The sequence below is a fragment of the Porites lutea genome, chromosome 6 (assembly GCF_958299795.1).
Source record: "Porites lutea chromosome 6, jaPorLute2.1, whole genome shotgun sequence".
In the NCBI taxonomy this organism is placed as follows: Eukaryota; Metazoa; Cnidaria; class Anthozoa; order Scleractinia; family Poritidae; genus Porites; species Porites lutea.
The window spans coordinates 13,302,668-13,320,966 of NC_133206.1; the positions used below are offsets into that span (position 1 = coordinate 13,302,668).

General features: G+C 37.4%; 3 protein-coding genes across 3 annotated transcripts in view; 1 reads left to right on the forward strand and 2 right to left on the reverse strand.

Annotated features, from left to right (window-relative positions):
- LOC140941538 (serine/threonine-protein kinase SMG1-like) overlaps positions 1-4,481 on the reverse strand; it is a 57,849-nt gene extending 53,368 nt beyond the window's left edge. Inside the window, exons 1-4 of the mRNA XM_073390549.1 lie at positions 4,000-4,481; positions 1,891-2,027; positions 776-834; positions 466-543 (exon numbers count right to left, since the gene is read on the reverse strand). Of these exons, the coding sequence (XP_073246650.1) occupies positions 466-543; positions 776-834; positions 1,891-2,027; positions 4,000-4,387 (662 nt within the window). The 5' untranslated portion in view covers positions 4,388-4,481. The remainder of the gene's footprint in view (positions 1-465; positions 544-775; positions 835-1,890; positions 2,028-3,999) is intronic.
- Positions 4,482-4,547: 66 nt separating this feature from the next.
- LOC140941020 (charged multivesicular body protein 6-A-like) lies at positions 4,548-13,604 on the forward strand. The gene is made up of 9 exons (XM_073389967.1): positions 4,548-4,723; positions 6,527-6,571; positions 6,968-7,032; positions 7,903-7,990; positions 9,056-9,142; positions 9,491-9,556; positions 10,207-10,287; positions 11,126-11,189; positions 12,247-13,604. Exons 1-9 carry the CDS (start codon positions 4,652-4,654, stop codon positions 12,306-12,308), a joined length of 630 nt encoding a protein of 209 aa, XP_073246068.1. The 5' UTR covers positions 4,548-4,651; the 3' UTR covers positions 12,309-13,604.
- A 245-nt stretch (positions 13,605-13,849) lies between these two features.
- Positions 13,850-18,296, reverse strand: LOC140941019 (probable tRNA(His) guanylyltransferase). Its single transcript, XM_073389966.1, has 7 exons — positions 18,105-18,296; positions 17,469-17,600; positions 17,001-17,045; positions 16,122-16,291; positions 15,514-15,602; positions 14,917-15,024; positions 13,850-13,989 (listed from the first exon to the last, which is right to left on the reverse strand). The coding sequence occupies exons 1-7, from the start codon at positions 18,206-18,208 to the stop codon at positions 13,861-13,863; spliced, it is 777 nt and encodes a 258-aa protein (XP_073246067.1). The 5' UTR covers positions 18,209-18,296; the 3' UTR covers positions 13,850-13,860.
- Positions 18,297-18,299: the final 3 nt, after the last annotated feature.

Genomic DNA, 18,299 nt, shown 5'->3' on the forward strand with positions numbered 1-18,299 from the left:
CTTTTCAACAATTTCGTTGAAGTTTAAGTGCAAAATTTCTGTTCAGAAGGAAGTAACTCATAGTTTCAAAAATCACATTTTGGTCACGTGACCAGCTACAAACTTACTCATTTTAAAAAAATGGTACCAATTTGAAAAACTAAATCACTATTATTTTGCTTAAGATATGACCCACTAATCGTTTTTTGAAGGCAGAATCATATAACTTTCATTTTCATAAAAATGATGTCACATGACCTCTTAGTGCAAACAGCCTATTCCCAGAGAACACTCTTCTTACCAAGTGAACTCACTTTTACTGAATAGCCACTCTTTCCTGTTTAAAATACCATGAAATGTGGACAACCATCCAATGAAATGTTACTCACAATACTCAATTTTTTCTCCTTTCACAAAATGTACTTATGTGTAACTATAGAAGGGATAGAACACAACTAACTTGTATTGAGCACAATATACATGTACCTTCCTGCTTCACCGCCTAGAACTCCACCAATCACACCAACACAGGATGCAATTTTCTCTTTCAGCTCTGGCTGGCCCCTAAAAATATTGTGATGGTAAAACTTAAGTATCTGTATTTTTCTGTATCTGTATTTTTCTGCTGTGTGTTACACAGTGATGCAAAAGAAAAAAATAATGTGTCAAAGGAACATTCCCAAAACTTTTTATGGATACATGTATGTTACTTATTGTTTCCATGAAGTCTATTTTTGGCACAAACATACAATGCTTTAAAGAACCATGCAGTGAAAGAAAGTTTTTTTGCAACTACCTTTCAAACAGCACATCCTCCAAGGCTGTAAAAAGATTCTCAGCATGCTTGTCTATTACCTAGAGTTTGAAGATTTGTATAAAAAACACTAGTTATTAGTCACAATAATGTATTTTTATTGCTGTGATCTATGAAATGCAGGTTTCAAATTATGGGGTGTGCCTCCAAGAAAATATAATCAATGCAAGACAGAATCTATAAGTTGATATGAAGTCAACTAGCACTCTTGCTTGTCCAGGCATCCCTTCATTATTATCACCTTTGTCTCAAGTACACTTTACATTTTAATCCAAGGTTTTCAATAAGATTTTATTTAGGTGGCAAAAGCTTTGCAGTAGGTGGAGAAGGAAAAAAGTTGCAGCAAACGCCAACTTGTGAGCACCAAAGGTGCAAGTTTCTGGAAAAAATTTTGAAATCTGGGCCTCTTACAATGCATTTCCAGCATTCTGGAGCAAAAATCAGAGTGTTTGAACAGCACACAGACATTAAATTTTGGCTTTTTTATTCAGGAGGGGAGTTCACATGAAATACCCGGCAAATTTTGCCGGCCACCGGCTCTTATTGAAAACCCTGTACTCAATTTGGAAATTCAAGAAGATACTGAGTTCGGCAAGACGTAAATCAAAATAGATGCAGGAGACACAAAAAGAGTTGTACACCAATGGTTGATTAAGGTACAGCAAAGCTGTACTCTATCTAAGAAAAATTGAAGGGAGCCCACTGCTCTGAACCTGTGAAATCCAGGGTGCCTAGCACATGCCTTCTATGGAAAAAATAAGATTTACTTGCTACCAAGGAGCAAAAGTTGGGCTCGAGGGTCGACCAGGCACTACTTAAAGCCTTGTACAGGTACAGTGGTACACTGTATTGCATTTCATAATATGTATTACAAGAAGAAATAGGAGAGTTACAAGGGAAAATGACATCATCAAAACTGCATTATTTTGTTGACAGGCACATAAAAAAATCAGTGCAGCCCAATCCTCTTTCAGATGCAGGCAGGATATTTTATACCAGGGAGGAGCTGGTAAATCTAATGTAAGATAAAGTGCCACATAAACAAAATACAATGCATATCTGATATTCCGCTTTATAATAATAATAATATTGACTACCTGGTGATTATCAGCATTGTTAAGAAATTCTTCAAGCTGTTGAACAGCAGTTAAACGACGGTCTCTTTCAGAATCTTTGGTGATCCTCTTTACAAGATGTGATAAACGAGAATCATCGCCAAACATATTATTTCGATCTAAAAGGCAAAAAATGTATCTTACAAAAAATATTGTACCCTCCAGGTATTGAAGCCAGTCCAGTGCAGGTTTGCATGAACCCTGAGCATACATGTAATACTTAGTAAGTACAAAGATGGGTCAAATACAAAATACTACCATTTTGAATCTGAGGATTTACCATCAAGAAATTTAAGTGTATGGTTAGCAAAAATGGCATAAACTGTCACTTGCAAGCCCTGGGCTTACCGTCTTTTTTCGATTAAACACAGGGGCTTTGTTCCAGGGGGGGGGGGGGGGGGGGGTAATACTTGGAGTCAAAAAATTGCTTCAAAACCAAGCTATAGCAGTGCTGATCAATATACATTTTGCATTTACTGATTTTTAATGGGCACTTTGCACGAAATGGTCATATAGGACAAATTCACTTTGGTGACTGGAAGAGGAAACAGTGGGGCAAGAAAAACAAAGAGATAAAATCATTCAAAAAGCTTATATCCCTTCTTTTCAAGCTCCCCCTGCATTGGGTACCTTACAGCAAGGCGTTTTTGTACCATGTGGCTGCTTTGTGCGTCATAATAAATCAAATTCATTTCAACACATTTGAAGCAGCATTAGAGGCAGGCTTATATCCACGGGGGGCTAATATTCAGCAGTGTTCTTACCAAAATTTTCCACCCTAGGGTCCACAGGACCCATAGAGAAGCTAAAAGGGGGTCATGAGGGAGAAAATTAAAGCGGGTCACAATTTTTAGATACAGTTAACTCAATGTTTAACTCACAGGTCTGAGTTAGAGTAAATCCCTTGTACTTTCTTAGATAATAAATATCCAATTTTTACATACAGTTAACTGAACATTTTACTGCTCTGAGTTAGAGTAAAGGCACCATCTTGACAATTAAATTTTGGCTGATATTATAAGGAAATATATGTGTGTGTACGTGTATTTTATGTACCTTGGGACCTCTTAAACAAATTATTGTGCAGCATTTCCCGAAAAAGTGCAGCAATGCTGCAATGCCTCGGTCTGGTAAGAGCACTGAATCAGGTGCATTTTTTGTTTATGGGTGGATGGGCCTATAACTGGGAAGGGGCTCATATATTGGAGGGGCTTGTTCATAAAAGCGACGGTTTAAAGTGACTCAAAGTGACTCCTGATTTACCTCTAGATTCTCCTTTTTTGATTGTCCTGTGTTTTTTTGTGAATTATAGGAGAATTCAATCTGTAATCAGGAGTCACTTTGGATATTTTCCTTTGTAACCCTTCAGTCTGCCTGTTGTGCAGAAGTAAATATTCCTTGCCATCCAGCAATTACTGGTGTACTGAAGATTGGTGCATAATAGCTCATAACTGAATGTCTACAGTTTTTAAATTCCTGAATATGTTACTGTTATTGCTGAACATTACAATATAATAATATTCTGTTTTAATATGGGTAGCGAGTGAGCTACTGATTAGCCTGCTGGTATAGAGTTAACATGAAGTTGAACATTTTAATAAAATAATATGCTCATATGCATATGCCAATTGTAGAATAAAACACAAAAAAACATACAGAATTTTACGCAGTAGGAGGCAAATTATGCCATTAAGCCCAATTAAGTATAAACTAAGCTGCCTTGGCAAATGTAAACCCAGCAAATTAGCCGGAAGAAGAGAGGGGACATCATTTTGTTGCACATGTCGAGCGCTCTACCTCGATTATCTGCAATCTCTTTAAGAAAAAAATAACTTGGAAAATTGAAACAAAAATTAAAACGACTAAAAATATATATTTAAAAAAATACGCGTTTCTTTAAACAAACCAACGTCTGAATTGCGACTTTCAAATTTGGCCAACGGAACCAAAGAACAAACAAGGTTACAATAAGCTTGATTGTTTGAAGCTATAGCGTTTGTTCAGTTCAGCTGAATCACTGTTAATTGTTTTTCAGAACAATTATTAAGAGCAGAAAGTCAATTCTGTAACTATCGGTGTACAGTGACTTACCATTAGCCGAGCCTTTAGTAGCAAAATTATCACGGTTCAACTCTCTGGGAACATCTCGGCCGGTTTCTCCTCTACCGCGAGAAGGTTGTTTCTCACCATCCGTGCGCTGCTTTCCTTTATCCTTTTCAACGACGTTAGCTTTACTACCCTCTCTCTCAGGTACATCTCTCCTACTTTCGTCGTTTCTTCGTCTGCCTCGTTCTTCTTTCTTTTCAGGGCGACGTCTGGAGTTCCGCCCATTTCGCTGTTCGCGATCCCGATCTCTTTCTCTTTCACTTTGAGTACTTGTAGTGCTACTGACTGAGTCTGCAGAGTGGTCTCGGCCTCTGTTTCGCTGAGAACGATCTCTGCGTGTTTGCCTACCACGGCCCTGTGGTCTCCCACTCATTCCATTTCATTCTGCCATGAAAACTTCTCCACTAAAAAAAGAAATCCACGCTCAAAGAGATTCATATAGCGCCTGGCGCCATCTTGAATACCGAAAGAATGCCTCGCTTTCACGCATTTTTCAGCTGATTGCCTCACTTTCATGCAAGTCAGCTGCTTGTAAATTCAAAATGGCGCCGATCACTTCCTGATATGCGGTGAGACACTCAAATAATAATATTCTAATTACCAGTTTAAAAGCAATCTTGACTTCTATTTTGGCAAGATGGGATCCTTGTTTAGCAAGAAAAAAGAACCAGAAAGACCAAAAATAACTGAACAGGACAAAGCTATTCTGGTAAGATTTTTCAGTGTTAATGCAACAAGTTAAGGCCAGGGTAGCAAGTATTTTAGGTGGTCTGTTGTCTACTGTTAAAAGCGTTAATCGTCAGTCTTCTTTTCCACCCTTATTTTTCTCGAAAGAGTGAACTCGGGAGTTGGGACCATGCAGTAGGTACATGTAAAAGGAGGGGGGGAGCATGTAGCTAAAGTAGCTTTGTTTCGCTTTCAGGCCTGTAGCAGGTGAAGGGGCAGGGGAGGGCTTGAGTCCCCCCCAGAAATTTTCAGACTTGAATTAAATTCTGCTACGAAAGTGGAATTTTTCTACTAAAATGGACAGCTGTCAATGGAAGCAAAAGTTTCAAAGTATTGTTGATCATAGTAAGATTATAGGTGGTTTTCATGCAGTCTCGGGAGACACAAATAACAATGAGGAAATGAACAAATGCTGGTGGACAAACAAAACGAGCTAATGAGCAATCTTTTGTTTACTGTCCACCAGCATGGTGGCGATGACGTAACATGAAAACCACCTATGTACTGTTGTGTAAATGAACGAAATCGTATTTTTGCTCTGCCAAAAACAACCAACAGCTTTAAAATATCTGCTAATTAAGCATCAAAATAGTCAGAAGCAAAATGGATCTAAATGCATCAATGACAATACCTGAACTTGACCTCTTGAACTTTATTGTTTTCCTAAGGGGTTCACCAGTGTAAAATATACTACTGTACTAGAGTAAAACTTAGGTTTTTGTGCGTTTATGTTGAAAGTCTTACAATGTCTTCGCAAGAACCACCGAAAAAGAAATCCAAACAAGTCGAAAATAAGCCGGGAACACTTTTATCGTGGGTAAAACTATGCACTAGTGACACAGAGCCTGGTGTAGTCGAAGAAACAATCCGAATCAAAGAACAACCGGGAAGGTATTGTAGACAAATGTAGTGATCTGACATGTACTAAGAAGTATGCTTTAACCGAGGGACCGAAGTGGGGGGGAGGGGGCAATGTGGGTGGGGGGAGGTAGAGTTAATGTGGGCCACTCGCTCAGCTCCCCAGTCATTTTATGCTTGCTACGGGCCTGGCTTATGAGATGTTTTGCTGACATCCATTTAGCTAACATCTTATGTCAGTCAACCCCAACTGCAACGTTATTTAGGAATAATAAATTATTCCATTACAATCGACTGGCCTGCTTCTAACAGTTGCTGATCCAGGCGGGCCATGATTAATAATGGTAAAAACAATTTTATTTTACTTATATAGCACTGTTCTCTAATAATGGAGGGGAGGAAGTATTTTGAATTGCAAGAATTCTTATTCAGGGTGTTCATTAGGCATCGGAGATTGGAGAATTCTCCATTTATTGTACAGGATTCTCCGGTTAACGTGCGATAGCCTCTGACTGATTTTTATTCTGACATGGAGCCTCTTTCAAAGTATTCTCCTGTAAAGTTACACCTTTCACCTGCTACTAGAATTCTAAATGAAAACCCTGCTTATTACTATAAGAGTCAGTTTCATTATTACAATATATATCAAGGTTACAACCAATTCAGTTAAAACAAAATTGGAATAAATTCATAGATTGAAGGTTGTTAATAACAAACTGACCTGAGATACCAGTGCACTTGCTACTTTTTATTGTTAGCTCATTAGCTCCTATCTTTAAAAGAGTTCTGCACCTTTATGCAAATGAATAACACACTTGGCCAAATTTAATCAAATTTAACTTTTATTTCACTGGTAGAAACCATATGGATTTTCTGGTATAAGAGAGTTATTTACTGTTTGTATGTCAATAAATATTTTGGCTTCCAGGCACTTAAACAGCAAAGGGATAAACTCAAACAATACCAGAAGAAGGTATGGAGCAATCAGCTTTGCATGAACCTTACATAGCATAACTATAACAAGAAGGCAGTATCCCAAAACCCTACATGTTACAAAATAATGATGATCAATGTGAAAATTATTGTCTACATGTAAATGATCAGGTTCCAGAAGTAGATTCAGTAGCATGTCCAGACCTCCAAACAAAGGTGCAGGGGGCACTCTCTCGCTGAAACAAAGTATCTTAGGCAATGGCAGTGTAATAGACTTAAAATAGGGAGGCCTTCCCTAGATTTTTCAGTTTTACCCAGGAAAAAAAAAGCAGAAAAGTTACATATTTAAATCTCTCCCAAAGCTTAAGACTTAAGGTTGGTCCAGGTTGTAAATGAATTTACGGTCCTAATAAATTGTACTCATTCTTTATTTTAGATCCAACTCAATCTTGAAAAAGAAAGACAGCTTGCAAAGGAGCTATTAAAGGAAGGAAAAAAGAAGTGAGTTGGTACCCACTTATGTTAAACTCTTAGCTAATAAAAGCTCTGTATAATACACTGTTGGTGACGTAAAAATAGCAAGAGAAGAGAGCAGCAATCTCCTTGTAGCAAGGAGATCACTATGGCAACCAAGCCACACACAGCCCATCTCTGGGCACTTGTTAAGATAAGATCAGAGTGTTAAATGAATATGAATATGAATATGAATATGATCTATAAAAAGTCAACTTTTATTATTGTTTTTAATAAAGCTCATCTTCGGGGGAGGGTAGGTACTTTCTTATGAGAGGCTAATGGGGATGTGCCACTGGGTGGGGTCGCATTTTCACGAGTGGATTGACTATAATGGGGTTGCATTCTCATTAGAATTACTAGAATGGGGTCACACATTTTCGGAGTTTTGGGGTAAGATAGTTAATTGTTCTACATATTTACAGTTAGCAAACATACCAGAATGTTTGTACTGTAGGTGAAAAGTAAAGTGTTCTTTGTTCAGTTTAAAAATGGGTCAATTCATTTTAGTATGGTCTATTTAAGGGACTGATAAGATAGATACATCAATAGAAAGTGACAAAGTTGAGATCATGAAAATCACATTAGCCCAAAGTGACTAAAATGGGATCTATAATTGCCCACAGAATAGACTATAATGGGGTAAGGGCTCTGAGAGGTCAGCGGCACATACCCAGCAAACATTAACCCAAGTACAGAGCTGTACCCTCACCCCCCCCCCCCCCCCCCCCCACAGACTCACATATTAGACTTGGATGATACACCATGTTTTTATGATGTTTGTAGAATTTAGGCTTACAGAACAGGCACAAAAATTATTTATTCTAACAATGAGAATTTTTCCTCTTTAAATCTCAGTAAAGCAAAACTGCTTTTAAAGAAGAAGAGATATCAGGAACAGACCCTTGAAAGAACAGATAATCAGCTGGAAAATTTGGAAAAAATGGTTTGCATTTTATTTAGCTTTATAGCAATTCATCTCGAGTAAATGTTTGCGACCTTATTCTATACTAGACAAGTTTACTCTCTACACTTTCCAAGGCCTCCAAGTTTCAATGTTATTTTTACTGGTGATTTCTAAACTACATGATTGTACTACACTTTATTAATAATTCGTTCTAAGAAGATGATGGATACCCTGTGTGAGATCAAAGCACTCTTAATTTTATGATCTATCCAAGAATAACTGCTTGAAATCATTACCGTCAATGGAGCTCACACCTTGCCTTAGCCTAAATTGTATTATCCATGTTATTTCAGTGAGCAACTGAAAGAGATTTGACCCATTGTTATTTTAAATGATAACAATATTATTATTATTATTTGAGTGATAAGTACTAATAATAATAACTGGTGATAATATTAAGTCATTATTCATTATTTGTAATACATGTCATTCAAAAGTTTTCAAACTCAGGAGGCAAAATTTTATTCAACAGAAAAAATTCTGTTGATCATGAGGCTTACAACTGTTGCTAAAAACAATGCTAAAACTATTCTTTCATGCACTTATTGCTTCAGCCTGGCTGTCATTTCATTTGTATTTTATTAATAAATTTGAAAGTCATTTTACATTTCATTTTGTGCATTTTATATTGTGCATAAACTGCCACCTGGTTAGCTTAATTATTGGATAAGTGCCAATTTGCTGAGCCGCGTTAGAGGGCAGCAGTTCAAACCCCAGTCGGACCAACACTAGCGATCGTAAAATAACTGAGGAGAAAGTGCTGCTTTTGTAAAGACGTCTCATCTGCAAATGGTTCAACTTTCAAGTAAACCATAGGCCTCCTCTCACAACCCTTGCACATGTAAATTCTGTGGGATGTTTAAGGACCCAACCACTGTTCATAAGGAGTAGGGGACAGTCCTCTCATGAGGGAGGGACTGTTATGGGCTGACCATAATATTTATTGGCGCCACGTGCTGTTGCGGTGACCCTGCCAAGAATTGGTGAACCTAAGTAAATTTTAAAAAACTTAATACTAACTTGTAACTGCATATACCCTGTCAGGTCCAGGATGTTGAATTTGCTCAAATCCAGTTACAAGTTGCTGATGGATTGAAACAAGGAAATGAAGCACTGAAAAAAATGCATGAAGTATGTGGATTTATACCCCTAAGCAAGACCAGGAGCTTTCAGCTACTACCATCTTGGGAGTTTCCCTCTAGGGGAAAATTCTCATATTGTACATGCCCAGTTAGTTAAAATGTTTTATTTGGGGGGGGGGGGGGGGAGAGCAAGGGTGGCGCAGTGGTGAGAGCACTCACCTCCTACCATTATGGACCGGGTTCAAATCCCTTCATCAATACTATTAATAATATGGTGGATGAAGAACCGCTATGTGGTCCGTGTGGTACCTCTAAATCCTGAGTTTGAGTTAGCGAGATTCTATTGTATTTATGTATTTCTTTATTTTTTTTATTTACTTTAACATTCTTGTTACAGATCATGTCAATAGAAGATGTGGAAAGAATAATGGACGAGACACAGGAAGGCATTGAATATCAAAGAGTATGTATAATTATCTCGATGCAAGAGAACAATCATGTTCTGCAGGGAACAGACACTGAAGATGAACTTCAGCAGGACTTGTGCAAAAATCGTTTAGTCTCTCACCCAATTTTTTTTATTTATTGTCAAAAATTAAAGGTCACTTGCATTTCAGTGCAGACAGTTACAATTCATTACATTAAGCCTATTATTATTGGTTACAACATTTTACCTTGCATTAAAACAGATAAATATTTTAACAGAAGGGAAAAAAAAGAAATAAAAAATAAAGACAAAGTTTACAAAGAGACAAGGATAACAATCACAAGAAGGTTGACTGCCTTTTGGTCCTCCCTCCCCCATCTGCCTATCTCTCACTTGCACTTCCTGTAGCTGTTTAGATTTAAGTTATTTCTCTGAGGGGTATTGCTTGAAAGTAGCCCATTTCTTCCTAAAGGAGACTAGGTTGCTGATATCAAAAGCAATCTGTTTTTCACTTTCGGTTTCCATGGAGTGTATAATTAACTGAGTGTAAATTTGTAGCAGAGGAAAGGTATTTTGTCTCTCACCCAACTTGATATATACACAGAACAGTCACCTTAAAGTACGTAAATAATATTGCAGGGTCATGTAACTAACCTTGCGATAAGATGATTCATTCATTTTTCCAGGAAATTGATGAACTTTTAAGCGGAAGTTTGACTCAGGAAGATGAAGATGCAGTGTTACAAGAACTGGAGGAAATGACACAGGTAAAATGCTATACTTCATGGACCAACAAAAGTATTCGTATTGAAACAAGCAATGTCTCAATATTTGGATGACAAAGAAGAAACTTTCCTCCCTCATCCATCTCACCTCAGTACAATGCCCCCTCTGCAGCTAAGCAGACACATGCAAGGATGTGGCGCATCGGTGTCTACACTGTAGGATCCTGTCAGTGTCAACATCGTATTAATATTAAAATGGCTGAATGCAATTTAGGCAAAGTTAAACTTGAGACAATGCTGGCCTGCTGTCCCTCCCTAGAACTCACAGAAGTAGTCGTGGGCCTTTGCAGGGGCATCTGGGATTTTATGGCTATGTTGTTGAGGTCATCTCATTTCGCTCGTGTTTTGCTTGTGTTTATTTCTGCTCCCTTCCCAGCCCTCCCTTTGGTAAGTATTGGGTAATTATATTTAGTTTCCACTGGTTAGCAGTGTGATGGTGCATGGGTGGATGCCACTCATGGCATTGTCATGGTTACTCACTGCACTCAACTGCAGTTCTGGGTGCCATCAGCTTCTCAGGCACCTCTCCCACGCTCTTTTATTGTTGATGAGTTTAATAGGGTGGATGAGGGAGGATGTTCAAAAGCAAGTGAAAGTTTTTGTTTTACTTTGTTTTCAATTGCCTCTGTAGCTGCTTGCAAGTTTCTAACCTGAGATCAGGCTCTATTTTCGTTTCGCTTTGAAAATTACATTCCGGCGGGCAAGGCGAAATTTCAGCGGTAGCTGTTAGAGAGAATGTATGAGAACCGCTAAAATTGGGCCTGATCTCAGGTTAGCAAGTTTCTAAACAAGTTATTTATTGCTTATGTTTGAATTTCAGTCTGTTACTGAGAACCTTCCTGAAGTACCAACAGAAGAACCAGAAGAACCAACAAAGGAACTTGGTATGTGTCTTAAGACCCTTTAATAACATTATTTAAATGTTACGCATTCACAATATTATGGTGGTTGTTTACAAAAGAAGAAAAATGAAAAGCACCTCATAGAACACACAAGCTTTATAATTCACTTTACGCATTGTTACCTGCAAGATGTTGTTCAATTTAAGCAATTCATTGGAGCCATTGTGGTACCTTCCATAACAAGGACTGTCACCAAGATATCAAGTTATTCAAATAGAACAACTGGGAAGTTCTTTTGGTTCTATTTTTCTTTTGTCTTCTATGAATATAACCATCAGAGGTCATTCTCATAGTAGTTAGGCAAACCCCTGGGTCTTCAGCACTTGGAGACACCCCTGCATGAGTGTTTAAAATTTTGTAGTGCAATCTCAGGTCATGAGATGGTTCATGCGAGAGACCATCCCAGTACAATCTCATTTAGTGGACAAATTGTTTTTCTAATAAAGTATATAGCTGAGTTGCATATTAGTGCTGTTGTCATAACATCATTTTTTCATAAGGCTTAACATTGCAAGCCAAAGTTGCAGTATGTATAACAGTCCCCAATAGGGTTTTCAATGCCATTATTCTGCCAAAACTTTCCTGTCAATCCTGTGATCCTGACAGTTATCATCAGCTAATCCCAATCCCAACCATATCTAAAAAGTGCCTTATAGAGGTTCTTGATTTCTCATTTGAGGAGAACCAGTGGACGATAGTGGGATAAAAATTATGATAAGTTAAAAATTGCCATGTGTGGTCGAGGAAAATGACAGGGCATCTTCTTTTAAATCAAGTGCTTACTGGATATTGGGGTTTTGAACAGCATTTCTGAAATCCCAGAACATAAAATCATAAAATTTCCAACTCTCACATCCCCGTTGTTAAGTTCTACAATCCTGAATATTGCTTGCCTTTCCTCTAAAATTCCAAATCCCATCCTTAAAAAAGGCAACTCCTTGATCCTAAAAAACCTATTGGGATCCTCGTGTATCTGGATGTTGCTGTCATAAAAAGTAATTTAATATTGTTTATTTTTGTTTTGTTTTTTTTTTAACAGGAGAGAAAAGACCACCGAGGGCAAAACAAAACAAGAGAGAGGCGGAGATGGTGCCTGCTTAGTTATAGTCCCGAATTTCTGAATTGCAAAATTGAGTTTGTATTTAGTGCAATGTGAAAGTTAGTCTCCCACACAGCTGTTCTTTGTGTGAACACACAATGTTCTCTTCTAGGGAGGAGTGGTGCATAACAATTTGAAGAATGGCTGCATAGGAGACCATGTAAAAGTCCCTGTTGCTTTTATGTTTATCATCCTCCTCCTCCTCATCATCATCATCATCATCATCATCATTGTCACCATTTCTTCTTCAAACAGACTGCAAGGTGTGGAGAATAGGACCTAGAAAACTATGGTCACAGAAAATATTGATAAAAAATCTCATAATCTCAAAACTATTTGTGATGGTGTCAATTTTCCTCCCATTTCCATGTTTATATACAACTCAGGACATTTTTACCTCAAAGCGGTAGATTTTAAAATTAGGGTTTTGGGCCTCAGTGATGTTTCTCAGCACCTCATTTATCTTACTCTCAAAATCTGGGGGGAAATGCATTTAAGGGGGACATTTATGGCACTTTGATTTTTCAACAAAGTAGTATGATTTGTATTAGCCTGTTCCAGGCTCAATTCAGCCAAACCGGCTATCTCGGAGCCTGGAACAGGCTAGATTTGTATTGGCCGCAATGTTGGAGGACATACTCTTACCCTCCAACATGGCAGCCAAAACTACTTTTTGCTTGTATCTTGTTAAACGGTTGATAGTTACAATGTATGCCCAGATGTGCTGAAAACTTTACCACATAATCTTTTCAACAATTTCCTTGAAGTTTAAGTGCAAAATTTTTGTTCAGAAAGAGATAGTTCATAGGTTTAAAAACCACATTTTGGTCATGTGACCAGCTACAAATTTACTTAAGAAAATGGTGCAGGTTTGAAAAACTAAATCACTATTATTTTGTTTAAGATACGACCCAATAATGGTTTTTTGAAGGCAATATCATATAACTTTTATTTTCATAAAAATGATGTCACATAACCTCTTAGTGCATTGCCTATTAACATAAACATAATAATGTGTTAGATGGAACTAATGGTATCTACTTGTGAATTTATGTTTATCCACTAGACAAGAGCCTAGCACTGATTACTTTATTCTTAGGTAAACAATGTAATTAAATCTGTGTAGGGTAGGTGTAATGCAAATTTGAGAAATTTTCCTCCTTGTTTGAATATTTGTGAAAGTGAAAGGGGAAGTAGAAAATACAATATCACAATTTTGGAATTATGCATTAAAGTATTAAAGAGTTATTTTCAATAAAATAGAGGATTTGCTATTGACATAAAATAGCATTAAATAATAGTTTATATTAAGTTTTGACATGTTAAGTTGTTCAGTATTCTGTTCTATATCAATTCCTGCACTGAAAGGCTCTCAAACACTTTATAATCTTGTTCTCCTTGGCTGATCTTTCTTCTTGGAAATCAACTCATTTTCTAGAAACAATACTGAAATGGCTATGGTGAGGTAGAGTTGTTAGAAGTAAGATTTCCTTCTTCTTTTCTGAAAGGCTATCCATCTTTGAAGCTGTAGGAATGTATGTGTTACCTAAATCACTAGCTTTTTAAGATATCTGGATGTTCAATCCAAAAGCTGTCGCCAATAATGTCAGTGTGGTAAATTACAATCTGTCTCTTTGTCTTTTGAAAATTGCCGGCTTGATCTAAGTTGTTTTCCTCACTGATCTATAATGAGAGGACATAAATGATTTTATAGTTAACACAGCAGCTCAAAAAGACGTTTTGCTTCAGCATGGTACCCTTTATACGTACCGGTATATTCTCCACACTGTTCTACTTTGTACATTTTTTATACTGATTGTTTAGTTCAGGAAAATCACACAGCTGAGACCACTGTAAGCCTTGTTTAATATCATTACAGTTACAGAATTGATCGTATTAACTGACTTACTATGCAAATCCTGGTCTCTTGAGTTGACAATAAAACGAGGACGAAAGCTAACAACCATAAACTGCCATTTATAAACTGAGGAGCGTATATCCTAGGGGATTCAAAACTGGAATAGAGAAAGCAGCTAACAGTGCTAGTCAAAATCATTTTGCATTTACTGTTATTTTAAATGAAACTTAAAAACATCGTAACAAATCGAATTCATTTCAATATATTTGGATCATAAGCTAGAGGGTGGCTTATATCTGGGGCCAGGGGGGTGGGGGACTTATATGTCGCAGTTTATGTTTTTTTAGCACCATTCCTATTGTACAGCGACACTGATGAAGAGAATTTGTAGACTACGAGTAGTCCCCAATTTTTCCTCAAGGATAGTAGAGCGAGTGAAACGCGAGCGCGCATGAAAATCACCCCATGTGAAAAAAGGCGACACGCGGCGGGGAGAGAGAAAAATGGGGTGATTTTCACGGCGCGCGCGTTTCGCTCCCTCTACTATCCTTGAGGAAAAATGGGGGACTACTTGTAGTCTAGAGAATTTGTAAACAATCAAGATCTTTTTAACTAGTCGAACAGTTCAGTTTTTCTTGTGACCTTTTTGATTGATTGAACAGTGTAACTGAACAGAGAAATGGGATGTTGGTCACTCGTAGGGGGCTAGAGGTTTACAGTGCAAAAAAAAATAAGGAATGAGATATGATTACCATCTCCCAGAGAAGGACTGATCCTTTGCGGTACATTTGAGGAAGGTTGTTGTAGTTGATGTTGTATTCAGAAAAAAGGATTTCATTCTTGTCACTAGACGCTGTGCCCTGAAAGAACATAAAAATTTAGTGATCGATGCAAGTTTTAAATCTTGTCATGAACTTTGACCGATCAGAAGCTGTGGGCTCCTTTGAATACCACACATCAAGATGGCTAAAATTACAAAACAACTTAAATTTCGGACTTTGTTTTAGGACAAACAAGAAGTGTTTGGTCTCAGACGAGATCTGACATTTCAAGTGGTTACTCCTTTAGACCATCTGAAGTAATAATTTTTATAGTGGCTGGTAGGGAGTTTTAAGTCATGGTAAGGCCTTGCATTTTTTACCATCTAATATATAATGAATAGCTAATTTTTCCTCCTTATTTGGAAAATACTCTCCACTCAATTTAACACTTAGTGTACAGAAAAACCACTCACATTTTTCTGTTATGCCACTGATTCTGATAATTTCTATGTGAGTAACTTACAATAATCTATTTATTTTAACCACCTAGTCATTCCAACAGCATTAATGATTACTAAAAGCACTTACGTTAAGTCTTCCCTCAGCCTGGTCTGTGGTAAGACCCGATTGTTGAACCAGACACCAGAAGCATGTATTGTAAAGGTTGTTAATATGACCTAGGAAAAAATCTACAGTTAAGAATTTAAAAAGGCTGTTAAGAACTCGCATTGAACAATATTTTTTACAAAGAATTTGGGTCTTTAAATCATCGCTGTTAAGTCACTTTGTTTTATAACTCCACTACCTCCGGAATTCTGAAATATAGGCTCCTATATGGAGTTCAAATTATTTTATTGAAAAAGGAAATACACTGTATTATTGCAATGTCTTCATAAGTCCTGTACTTTGATTACATGATCTTTGATCAAGAGCCATTGTCTGGTACTACATGTGTACATCCACACTCCCTCTCCTCCTGGGTTAGTGAGTCATTGGAAATTTTGACTGGGAGCCGGTCTTCGAGACCAAAATCTTTGTGATACCCAGGGGGGTGGAGGGTCAATTCAACAAACCCTCAGAGGAGAAATAGAGATATTTTCTCGATCGACACACTGTATGCACTTGTGGTAGGCCATGGCCCGGATCCGGATCCCCATCCCCATAATCATCTTGAATCCTTCTCTATCTCTACTTACAATCTGCTTGTCTCCAGCTTAAATAATCTCTCAGGTTCTTTTCTGCTGGATACAGGACAACACGGCCATCAAACATAGGTGGGTAGAGGAGATTTTGAGAGACAAAAAACTGGTTCCAATAAAACACATATGATGATGAAAATAATGACACCACATTAGTCACCAGCTTACTGCAGAAGAATAAAAAAAAATTGACTTTTTACGAGATAATACTAAAACTAAAATATGTAATAATAATAAATGGTGATTATACTAGTCTTGTATGTTTATTAGAAATCGATCATATGTCAAATTTGATTTCAGGTTTTGATTTAACCTAGGTTGATTCTCAGTTTCTTTTGTCTCTTTAAGCCCTAATTCATGAATAATTAGGGCTAGGAGACAAACGAAATTGAGAATCAACCTAAGTTAAAAAAAATTTTACCTGAAATCAAATTTGACCTGAAACATAAACATGTAGGCTAAGGAGTGGTCAACCAGTCTCCTAAGCCAAGGGCTTACCCACAAAATGCTTGACCGGCCAATACATTTAAATAAATTAACTATGTTTATAAAAGGAAAAAATTAACGTGAGAAAAATGTCTTCTTGCTAAACAAATTTTTGCTGATTCAAATCCTGGGGTCGAAACCATGTGTGGGTTGAGTTTGTTGTTGGTTCTCTCACTTGCTTCAAGAGTTTTTTTCTCCAGGTACTCCAGTTTTCCCCTCTCCACAAAAACTAGCATTTCCAAATTCCAATTCGACCAGGAATGGTAGACAAAGAACCACTATGAGGACATGCTACTGCAGAATTGTTATTTACCTATTTATTTAGACATTAAAAATAAAGGGGGAAAAAACATTGAAAAAAATTACAATCACATTGAGATTTTGACCTACCTTGCTCTTCTACTGAATTGTGTTGTGCTTCTTTTAAATACCAAACTAGAAAAAGGTTGGAGAACATAAAATTAAGCTTTCAAGGTTTATTATGAATTACAATGTGTAGTGGAAATCTTTACACAGACTCAGTAATGAGGACCTGTTTGCTTTATTCCGACAAGTGGCATGGCCTTGAAAAAGCAACATTAGACAGATGGACTTGCCACAAACAACAGGGAGATCAGGAGAAGATGGCAATGGGGTATAATCACAAATACAACAGTAAAATACCAACCAGCCACATGGCCTCCTCTTCAATATGCATAACGACTAGTCATGAAATTAAGACTAGGAACATACATGTATAGACCCCCCCTCCCCTCCTAAGTAGGCCTCAGTAGCTAGAAACTAGGCAGATTTTTGTTGTTGTTGTACTGTAAAAGACTTCCTTTGAGGAACACTTTTAGAAGCCTAACTCTTGATCACCTGTATTCATCGCTTTGTCCATATGCAATTACGATGTCTTTGAATTCCTTCATCACCGTCTCAGCACATCTGTTCATTAGCTGCAGTGCCCTTTGATCATTTGGCTTCTCAAAACCATGAGTATCCGAAAATCTGTAAATCAAGTTATCAGTGGCACAAATTTATCTGTCTTCATTGAAGTCTTAATAAACACTGTCAACCTAAAATACCAGCTAAGGAAACAGTCTTGATCTGGACCTAGATTCTCACAACTGTAGTTAAAAACATAAGCTTACATATGGAGCTCAGTTTAGAGAATCTGAATATTTTTAAATATTTATCAGATGCAATTTAAATGTCGGTAGGGATACTAGAGGGGAGGTGGCAAGTTGATTTCTATATTGAATTGATACTTATATATTAAGAATATTTATGACATTTGGCATGAAACTACCAGGGATAAAGACAAATTTGAAACCCTCTCCCACTGTGACCATAATACGGTGAGGTATTTTGCACATCATTTAGAATATGCATAGCTGACTCCGTAAAAGTTCAAATACCTGGGAAGTATTTTGAAATCAAATTTAGGTTTCAAATAGACTAGTAACATTTCATGAAGTCTTCAACAGAAAGTTCTTACTCAACACGAGGTACCTGTGAAAGTTTCTTCCATCAATGCGAATCACAATCCAGCAGTTAAGGAGACATTGGTCATTTTGCTCGAATTTCCGCACATATTCGAATTTGCTTTTTGCCATGTCCCATGGGCCAGAAAATGCAGCGCACCCCAGGCTGCACCCTATAATTTCAATTTCACCGGTAACTTTTACCGCGAAATGCCCGCCATCT